The 11,181-nt window shown below is 43.2% G+C and overlaps 1 protein-coding gene across 1 annotated transcript; it reads right to left on the bottom strand.

Annotated features, from left to right (window-relative positions):
* Positions 1-10,557: 10,557 nt before the first annotated feature.
* LOC136070774 (uncharacterized) lies at positions 10,558-11,181 on the bottom strand. Its single transcript, XM_065781197.1, has one exon. The coding sequence runs from the start codon at positions 11,179-11,181 to the stop codon at positions 10,558-10,560; it is 624 nt and encodes a 207-aa protein (XP_065637269.1).

Genomic DNA, 11,181 nt, shown 5'->3' with positions numbered 1-11,181 from the left:
TGTATAGTGTAAACTGTCTCCTTTGAAGTTGTACATCACATCGCTTCAGTTATAATAATCAATATGCTATATTATTGATTCTAATACATGATGTGGTAAATCTTGCTCACTTGTTACGTGATTAATATTTGCTACAAGCTAAAAGCAAAAGCTACATTTACATGCATGATTGTGTACAACAATTCTTTGCCAGTACAGTGAATCTCCATGGATTTTTTTCTCCATTCCTCTTCCTTTTTAGGTGATTAGGTAGAATTGGAGCTGCATTGTCCGCTCCATAGTAGCCATCTCTATTAGCTAGGAGGTTCTGTTTTTGTCAAAGCTTCTTCAAGGTTGGTAACTAGCTAGAGCCCCTTTGATGCCAAATATAGGTATGCCAATTACTTTGGAACTTTTGCAAGGATAGCTAGTTTTCTTTGAAAATAGAAAATATGTTATATAAGAGTCCCTTCAAAGTAAATGTCACAAATGATGTTCCTTGTGTTTTGAGAGAGATTGCTGATTGAAAATGTCCATTTCTAGTTATTTGAAATAGGATTTATCAGAAGTGTGTCTGCGTGTGTGTGTGTGTTAAATTTAAATATGGGGAAAACATAGTGTTTGGAACTACTTTTTAATAGTCCTATTTTCACATCAACTGAAAATAGACTTTTTAAAACGGGTAATTTTAGGTCTGTTTGTAGGAAAATAAATATTTATGGTCACTTATGCCAAGTGGAAATATTTGGCAAAAAAGACGATACTTATAAATGGTTATTTACTACAAGTAACCGTCCCCTCCTTGATTTGTAGGGTATCTATTGCCTAAAAATGGAAGACACGATTATACAAAAAAACTCTCCAACATCACCCATAAATGTAGACCTCTATCAAAAGATATCAATCCATGCTTGTAGGGATGTTGTTGCCTCTCGCATTGCATGACTATCAATGTAGGCAAGCAGTCATTAGGCTTTGTTAATTTAGGCTTGTAATTCCCTTTGTACTTGTGTTCTTATTTAATCAAGTGAGTTGTAATATTTACATTTCTTGTTTGATCATATGTGCACTTTTTTTTTTTCATTCTCATCTTAAACTTGTGCATTTTTCAAAAGTTCTATTAAGTTAGGCATTACCAAACTCATATCCTCTTTATCTAAGTTGAAAAAGTGTTTTTGAGTGATTTCCAATCAAAAGCAACATAAAATCTAGTTTGTACTCAAACACAATATTTTTAGTTTTTTTTTTTCCTCCTTTCTTTTAGATTGAAGAGCAATATTAGTTCCATATGAATATATCTCATTTTAAATCGAACAATAAGAGAGTATCGTGCAATCAGAAGAGGTTTCATCATATCAGCGTCAAGCCTAATTAAATATGTTTTTTTTAAGCTTAAAATAGTCTAATAACAGTGTGAACTTTGGTGCCTATAATTTCACTCGTAGGCACGTATACAGCATATATTAATGGGGTGTGTGACTGTGTTCTAAGACCTGCATCAAGGAAGAAAAACTTCTACTCGGACTTCAAAAACTGTTTTTCTTATACTAGTTTCCACAAGTCTGATAATTTTCTAAAATGGCAAAATTTGAAGAATTCTAGAATCAAGTTTTACTCAAAAAATTAGAAAAGCATTCAATGAAGATAATGCAAATTATATAAGGACTAAATTTATATACTCAAAACTGTAGCTGGAATTGTACGTACCCAAAGTCATGGTAGACAAATTGTAGCAAAGAAAATGGACCTTTGAGCTGATAGTCGATAGATATGAGTAGCAAAGGCTTTTAAAAGCCACGTACCTTAAAAAAAAAAAGACCGAGAGCTTTTATTCAAGAAACAAAAAGTATGTCAAGTGATTCAACACAAGCAACAAGCTACAATAGTGACATTCAGGCTAAAGGGGCATCTCATGGTACAGAAAATGCAGTTTGAAGAGAGTTTCTAATGCCTTTTCAATTAGACATTTTTTATAATATCTCTCCGGGACTCTTTTCTTGGGCCTTGAAAGGGCTTATTGGTCCAAATTCAATTCTACAAGCCCAATTCCCAAAAGATTACACTAACCCTACTGAACTTTTGACCCAATAAATCAACAAACGAGATGAGGCGACAAGCTCAGGCGGGCCAACTAGCCCAATATTTCTAACAAACAACTTGAGCCTTAAGAGCCCCAAAGGCTTGACTTTCTTTAAAAAAAAAAAAAAAAATTAAAAGGAAGTTTGTAACTTTTATTCAATAGAAGATAAATTCAATACATTAAGAGACACTGTAGTGTCATTTATACATGTAATTTGTTCTAACCAAGTTAAAAAAGTGACGAATGAAAATATGTTCTCGTTTGTTAGCTTGTCTACATGCAGAATTTTGCTACACTTGAAGTACTGCCAGAGATGAAGAATATCGTGAATTACATTGGAAATGGTGGGTGATGATGTCTGAAAAATCACCAATGAATTACACGTCGCTCACACGCTCCAAAAATCACCTGCACAATAAGGAAGAGAAAAAACCTACTGAGAGCACCGGTGTGGTGCCGGCCAAATGCCCTCCGAAGGTCAAGTTAGAACTTTTTACAACTCCAGAGTGCTAAAGAGGGTCAATTACGTGTACCTTGATTTGTGAGGGTATTTGAGCTTTTATAGTAGTCGAAAGTTGAACTCTTTTACTTGGAGTCGAAGTCCTTTCCTTGTAGAAATCATCTTTAAGAGTCCAAAACGTGGTGGACAAGTCTTTTCCTTATAGGGAAGATCTTCACCAATATACGTAATCTCTAGAATCTACTTTGTACTAGGACTCTGTTTAAGACTTTCTGAGAATAGGCCACGAGTATTCCCATTAAGAGGTCCAGCAGGCCCATGGCCGATCAGTCTGTTCCTTTCTCATCCGTCCACTCTAGATTCGTCCTCAACAGGCCTTGCACATAACAGGCTCGCCTGCCTTTCAGCCCACGAACCATAATCAGCTCGTTCCGTCATACTAGGTATCGTAGCCGTACATTTTTCCCCTTTTAGTTGCCCCCTCACCCGATGGATCTGTCATACCTAAGCAGACGGACCCATGGGGTGACGGTTTTAAAACCTCGATCAATTGACTATGATAACTAGCCCCGTGAACTTATCTCCGTACACTGACAGGTTAGAAGTAACACATTTATGACCCATGCCAAGTGTCACCCCTTCAATGGTCGTTGTTTTAGAACGAGGTGTCGTTTCGTCTTCTGTGCACATCTTCTATAAATATCGACCCCTCCATCTCTCATTTTTCCACTTTTCACTAGAAAATATTGTCAGAGCGAGTTCGTCACACCTGTTAGAGAGTACTCCGTTCACTCTTATACCCGTTGTCTGCGACCTCTTTTGTTCATTCCGTAATTTTGGTAAGCAATCCTCTCTCCGTCCTCTTTTTAATTTTTATTTACTTTTTAGTAATATATATTTTTTTAGACTTTATGCCCCCGTCGCTCTTTCCAAACCTGTCAGAGTCTTAGGTTTTGTCATTACATGTAGGCCATGTCTAGTGCGTCAAGTAACCAGTCGGTCGTCCGTGACGAGGTAAACTACGAAGAGGTATACCCGTCAGGTCCCAAAGACCAAGACGCTCTGAGCGAGGAGAGTAGTCCGTCTTCATCCTCCCCGTCCTCAACAAATGAGGATATGGAGATGATTGAAATAGAGGAGGGTTCAGCTGACGACGAAGAGCCAATAGTTAGATCCGTCGTGGGAGCTAATGGACTTAGGGAGTTCATCATGCTTCCAGAGTGGACGGTGCATGCCTTTACATCCACCATTAAAGAACCTCACTTTAATACCCTTAGGGCCCGTTACCAAATCCCAGATCACATCCCACTCTGTCTGCCCTACATGTCAGAAAAATGCTATTATGAAGGAATGGACGGCGTAGGGGTGTATGAACAGATGCTCAAGGCAGGCCTAAGGTTCCCTCTAAATTCTCTTCATCGTGAACTCCTTAAATACCTAGGTTTATCCGTCAGCCAGGTATCTCCTAACACCTGGAGGGTCTTTATAGCAATGGAGGTCCTGTACGGAGCTATGTCGGACGGTAGAAGAAGGCTTAGGATAAGGGAGTTCCTTCACTGCTACCGTCCAGACGAGATAGATAAATCAAGGGGAATGTATAGCTTTGTTCCTAGGAGCCCTGTCCTAAAAGTGATATATGAAACCCCAGACTCAAACAGAGACTGGAAGAGCCGTTATTTCTTCATCGAGGGAAACGGTTGGATGTGTTATCCAGGGGAAACGGATTACATGCACGTCGACACAGTTTGGGGCATTTTAAACCCATATGGTATGGCTCGTCGTGTAGCAACCACTAAGTTTATTTAATATTTATTGTGTTTTTTAACGTCCGTCTTCTTTGGCACAGTTCGACGACGTCCACAAATCACTCTTGAGGAATTTAGCTTCCTTGAGAAATTTTTTGCAAAGACAAAACCTGAGGAACGGACCTAGGCTAAGTTCGTCATCCTCAACACCATTCACTGGTATTGTGCCGGGCCCGGGCCAACTCTAGTGGCACTTAAGTACGAGAAGCGCACCTGTCAACGTAAGTCCGTCGTTCCTTCTTGATCTTTTTTTTTTTTTTTTTTTTTGGGACACCCGTCTACCTCTTTCAGAGATGGACAACGCTAAAAGGCGAGCGGCTATCAGACTTCGAGCTGCCAAAAACAAAGAAGCAGGAACGGACTCTATGGGGACGAGCTCCAACAAACAAACACTTAAGAGGAAACAGCTCGTAAAGGGTGATCGTGCACCCAAAAAGCCCAAGGTTTCCCTGGAGCCCGTTGTTGGCTTGATGGCTGGGGGGAATAAGACGGTCACCTCTGTGAAGCATGGGGCTGGTAAGGGCCTAATGACGGGTCCGTCTAGTAGCCATAAGAAGCCCCCCGACCTACTCCGTGAGGACTCCAAGTACGCTCTTGAGAGGCTGTCGTCCATCATTACCACTGATGACTACGAGGACTTGGGGAACCACTCGGCGGAGGCAATGGGAGAAACAGACCTTTTCAGTATTGCGCAGGTAACTCATCCGTCGTCATATGGTCCGTCCTTTCACCCCTTTCTTTTTGCCTTTGATATTTTACTTATGTTTTTTATTGTTTTTCAAGCCATGATAATGATGAAGGGCATAATGGGACGGTGTCTCAACCATGAGACGACCCTTGGTCGTGTACGTGAGAAGGCCAAGGTGCTAGAGGACGAGTTGCTCGAGCTTAAGGCCTGGAAGGTCGTCCAGGAGCAGAAACTTAAGATGGCTGAGATGGCTCGGAACGAATGTATCAAGCTGACGGATCGTCTCAAGAAAGCTTTAGAGGAAAAAGACAATGAGGCCCGTAAGGTGAAGGAGGTCGCGATACCGAGTATCTGACTCCACACCCTATCACGAATTGAGTCTTGGTATAACGACGGTTTTGATGATGCCATTCTCAGGTGAAGCTTTGCACCGGAGGTGGACTTGTCAGCCGTCACTATACTGCCCCGAGCCAACATTTGTTCAACCTCCATCAGAAGATACAGAGCTCTCTTTGAGAGAACCTTCCCATCCGTGAAGCTCTTGTTGACAGACGTCGTGAAAGCCAGCTAAGGAGGATCAGGACCGTCATGGGAAGAGAGAGAGATACCTGTGGAAGATTTGTAATAATTTAGTTTTTTAGTTTTTTTTTTTTTGTTGAAGTGCAGAACAATTTCTAATGCCCCGTCATGTTTTGGGGCTTTTGAACATTGCCCTTCTGGGTTTTTTCTTTGTATATTTGTTGAACTCTACAAGGTCCGTTGACCTTCATTTTATTTTTGTGAAATGCAGTCATTTTACTTTGAGCATATTTTTGGATATTAACACTATTCGATGGATTCTGTTTAGTTTATGTGCTTCGTCCGTTCTCCTCTTATTCTATTGGGACAATCCGTCCAGTCTTGTGGACTTAGTTTTTCCTCCGTCCATTCTTTGGTCTTTTAAGGGTTGTCACCCTATAGGATGATTCGTCCATTCTTTGGACTTTTAAGAGTTATCATCCTTTTAGGATGATCCGTCCAGCTTGTAGACTTAGTTTCTTGTCCGTCCATTATTTGGACTTTAAGAGTTATTATCCTTTTAGGATGATCCGTCCATCTTATGGACTTTAAGAGTTATCATCCTTTTAGGATGATCCATCCATTCTTTGGACATTTAAGAGTTATCATCCTTTTAGGATGATCCGTCTAGCTTGTGGACTTAGTTTCTTGTCCGTCCATTATTTGGACATTAAGAGTCATTATCCTTTTAGGATGATTCCATCTTGTGGACTTAATTTATCTCCGTCCATAGTCAATAAACATAGTCGAGTTTGAATAATTCTCTTATTAATTAAATGAAAACCATATGTTTGTAATAAGTTAAAAAAAACCTGCCCCCTTGGGCTTAAAAAGGTACTTATAGAAAGAACTGTTTGAAGTAAAAACTAGGAAAATGAAAAAACTAGGAAAAATGGGGAATGCTGATGTTCTTCATATCTTCACACCGTCTCTACTGGTAGTATTTTTGAAGGTGCTCCGTGTTCCATGGGTGTTATAGCTTTCGTCCGTCCATGGTTTCGAGGCAGTAGGTCCCCTTCCTCTGCCATAACGAGATCTTGTAGGGTCCTTCCCAGTTGGGGCCAAGTTTTTCTTGTAAAGGATCTTTAGCTGCTCCCATCACCTTTCGTAGCACAGGGTCTCCGATTTGAAAATCTCTGTGTTTGACATTGGAGTTGTAGTATTTTGCCATGAGGTTCTGGTATTGAGCCAACCTCTGCTCTGCTATAGCCCGGACTTCGTCCACCAGGTCTAGCTGTAGCCGCAAAGCCTTTTCGTTCTTATCTTTGTTGTAGCTTTCCACTCGATAGCTCGTAAGCCCTATTTCTGCTAGAATGACAGCTTCACTTCCGTATGCTAGTCTAAACGGTGTTTCTCCAGTGGGCGTTCTTGCTATAATACGATATGCCTATAAGACACTTGGTAGCTCGTTAGGCTAGATGCCCTTTGCCCCTTCGAGCCGGGTCTTGATGATTTTGAGTAAGGACCGGTTCGTCACTTCGACTTACCCATTGGCCTGTGCATGTGCGGGTGACGAGTAGTGATTCCTGATGCCAAGCTCCGAACAGAAATCTTGGAATGCCTTGTTGTCGAACTGCTTTCCGTTGTTGGAGATGAGCACTTTTGGTATCCAAAACCTGCATATGATATTTCTCCATACAAAACTTCAGATGTTCCTCTCCGTGATAGTTGCCAGGGCTTCTGCCTCCACCCACTTAGTGAAATAGTCGATCCTTACTACCAGGAATTTCAGCTGTCTTGCTGCCGTCGGGAAGGGGCCCATAATGTCTAGTCCCCATTGGGCGAACGGCCAAGGGGCCGTCATGGGTGTCATCTCCTCGGTTGGTTGCCTGATTAGGTTATTGAACTTTTGACATTTGTCGCAAGTCTTGACGTAGGCTTGTGTGTCCTTCTGCATTGTAGGCCAATAGTACCCTGCTCGGATCAGTTTGTGTGCTAAAGATCGTGCCCCCAAATGGTTTCCGCAGATACCCTCGTGGACTTCTCTCATCACATAGTCTGCTTCTTCGTGGCCTAAACACCTTAGGTACGGTCGTGAGAATCTCCTTTTGTATAAGACATCATTGATCATAATAAATCACGAGGCTCGAACTTTTAGTTTTCTTGCTGCATCTCTTTCGTCTAGTAGCGTGCCTGTCTTCAGGTATACTATTAACGGCGTAGTCTAGTTGTTTTCAGGATTCATTTCTTGCACTTTTGTTCCATTGTTAATAATTGAGGAATTTTGGACAAACGACAATACCTGATCGGGGACCGTCATAAACTCTGCGGAGGCCACTTTTGCAAGACGATCAGCACATTCGTTCTCCTTCCTTAGGATTTGGACGAATGTGACTTTGAGGGTGCCGATCCGACTCCTGACCTCTTCCAGGTATTTCTTCATCCTTTCACTCCTACACTCATAGATGCCGCTAATCTGACTGGTTATTACCTGCGAATCGCAATGTACAACCATGTCCTCGGCACCTATTGCCTTTGCTAGGTCTAATCCTGCCACCAATGCTTCATACTCGACCTCATTGTTGGTTGTTGGGAAGTCTCGCCGAATCATACACTTGATTTTATCTCCGTCATGGGTTTGAATTAACACACCGACACCTCCAACTTGCTTGTTTGAAGATCCGTCCATGTGGATGTTCCGTTGTCTGAGGGCGTGTGCCCCCTTGTCTTTCGTTTGGGTGTACTCGGTAATGAAGTCTGCCACTGCTTGTCCTTTTATTGTAGTTTGCGGTCGATAATGTATGTCAAACTCGCTTAGCTCTATTGCCCATAGAGACATTCGTCCGGCAGCTTCAGGGCTGCTCATTGCTCTTTTCAGTGGTTGATCTATCAAGACGATGATAGTATGGGCCTAGAAGTACGGTTTAAGTTTTCGGGCTGCAGTTACCAGCGTGAAGGCGAGCTACTCCATCTGGGGGTACCTTTTTTCTGCCCCCTGGAATCCCCTACTTATGAAATAGACGGGTCGCTGAGTTCCTTCCTCTTCTCTTACTAAGGCCGTGCTCACCGCTACCCGCGAAACTGCTAGGTACAAATAGAGTTTTTCTCCCAGTTTAGACGGGCTGAGTAATGGGGGATAGGTAAGGTATTTTTTTAGGTCTTCAAATGCCTTCTGACACTCATCCGTCCACTCAAATGATTTCCTTAAGATGCAGAAGAACGGTAGACATTTGTCCGTTGCTTTAGAGACGAACCTGTTCAAGGCCGCAACTTTGCCATTCAAGCTTTACACATCTTTTACCGTCCTTGGCGGTTCTAGCTTCATGATAGCCCGTATCTTTTCTGGGTTGATCTCTATTCCTCTTTGGGATACCATAAATCCCAAGAACTTTCCCGTCGTTACTCCGAACACGCACTTGCTTGGATTTACCTTCATGTTGTATGATCGAAGGGTATCGAATGTCTCCTGGAGGTCGTTTAGGTGATCATTTTCATGCAGGCTCTTGACCAGCATGTCATCAACATGTACTTGTACGTTCCTCCCAATCTGGTGCACGAACATTTTGTTCATTAATCTTTGGTACGTTGCCCCTGCGTTCTTGAGTCCGAATGGCATTACCTTATAGGAAAAAAGTCCTTGTCTGGTGACGAAAGACGTTTTCTCTTGATCAGCTTCCTTCATCTTAATCTGATTATAGCTTGAAAAGGCATCCATAAAACTTAGGAGCTGGTGTCTAGCCATTGAGTCGACCAGAGCATCTATCCGCAGGAGGAGGTAACTGTCCTTCGGGCATGCCTTGTTGAGGTCCATGAAATCGACGCACATTCGCCACTTCCCGTTAGCCTTTTTGACCATGACTACGTTTGCCAATCATTCTGGGTAATATACTTCCCGAATGAAATCCGCCTCAAGTAGTTTTCTGACCTCTTCCGCTATCGCTCAGTCTCGTTCCTGAGCGAACACTCACTTTTTCTGCAGAACGGGTAGGGATACAGGGTTCACGTTAAGCTCATGTACCATGACAGAGGGATCGATCTCGGGCATGTCCTCGTGGCTCCGTGCGAATACATCTTGGTTCCTTTTGAAGAATGCTGCGAGGGCTTGATGCACTGGCTGGCTAGCTAAGGTCCCTATCCTAGTCATTTGTTCAGGCTTTGATTCATCGAGTATTATCTCTTCCAGCTCTTCAACCGGTTCTGCGACGGTCTGCTGGTCTTCTATACACATTATCTGATGGTGATCTTCCATTTCTAGCATGGTAATGTAGCATTCCCGGGCGGCCACCTAGTTTCCTCGCAACTCCCCAATCCCATGGTTCGTAGGGAACTTGATCATTAGGTGGTACGTCGATGTTGCCGCTTTCCTCGAGTTAAGTGTGGGTCGTTCGAGAATACCGTTGTAGGCAGACGAGCAGTTCACCACAAGGAACGTTACATCCCTAGTGAGTTCTTGTGGATAATCGCCTATCGTTACCGAGAGTGTGATTGAGCCTATTGGGAATACCCTTGTTCCTCCAAAACCGACAAGTGGAGCACTCGTTGGTATCAATCGCGTTCTGTCGATTCCCATTTGCTGGAATGCTGGATAGTATAGAATGTCTGCCGAGCTGCCGTTGTCGATTAATACTTGGTGAACATTATAGTCCCCCACACATACGCTGACAACTAGCGCGTCATCATGTGGATGGTGGAGTCTCCTTGCGTCTTCCTCGAAGAATCCAATGATAGGGTTTTCCTTCCGTGCTGTATTAGGTGCAGAGCCTGTTAGCTGGATATTCTGGACCATCTTGAGGTACGTCTTTCGAGCTTTTTTGGAGGAGCCAGTAGTTGCGGCTCCTCCCACAATCATCCTTATGTCTCCGATAGGGGGTCTAGGACGCTCATTATCCCGTCGAAGGGCCTACCCTTAGTGATTAGGATCCGCTCTCTCTTTGTTGATGAATTTCTGCAACTTCCCTTGTTTGATGAGGGCCTCAATCTGCTGCTTCAAGTCATAGCAATCGGCCGTGTCATGACCGTGATCTCGGTGGAAACGACAGTACTTATCTCAAGGTCGTTTGCTTGGGTCGCTCTTTAGTCTCCCTGGGAACGTCAGCACCCCCTCGTCCTTGATTTGCATCAAAACTTGGTCTATTGGGGCGTTCAGTGGTGTGAAGCTTGTAAACCTCCCTCCCGGGGGTCTAAGGCGTCTTTCGTCCCTTTTGCCTTCTATCCTTGGTCTCTTTTGCCCTTGATCCTGCCGTATGTCCCCCTGTCGCTCTCTCTTCCTGGGTTTTTCCTCCCGGGCTAGTAGCGCGTCTTCTGCGTTCATGTACTTAGTGGCCCTGTAAAGTACCTCTGATATGGTCTTGGGGTCGTTTTTGTACAGTGAGAACAAAAACTTGCCCTTTCGCAACTCGTTTGTGAAGGCTGCTTCCAGTATTTTGTCGTCGACTTCATCGATCAAAAGCGCTTCCTTATTGAAGCGGGTTATGTAGGATCTTAACGTCTCGTCCTCTTTTTGCCTGATGCTCATTAAGCATGCCGTGGATTTCTTGTATCTGCGTCCCCCTATGAAGTGTGAGGTGAACTTAGCGCTCAACTCTTTGAAAGTGCTGATGGAGTTTGGCGTCAGCCAACTGAACCATATTCTCGTGGGGCCCTTCAGTGTTGTGGGGAAGGCCCTACACAT

Source organism: Quercus suber, unplaced genomic scaffold, assembly GCF_002906115.3.
Source record: "Quercus suber isolate HL8 unplaced genomic scaffold, Cork oak 2.0 scaffold_258, whole genome shotgun sequence".
NCBI lineage: Eukaryota > Viridiplantae > Streptophyta > Magnoliopsida > Fagales > Fagaceae > Quercus > Quercus suber.
The sequence above is the reverse complement of the archived record's forward strand: the minus strand, read 5'-3'. Positions and strand labels throughout refer to the sequence as shown.

Excerpts from the sequence above, each read along its gene's own strand:
- LOC136070774 (XM_065781197.1), bottom strand. The coding sequence starts at position 11,181 with ATGTGTAGGGCCTTCCCCACAACACTGAAGGGCCCCACGAGAATATGG.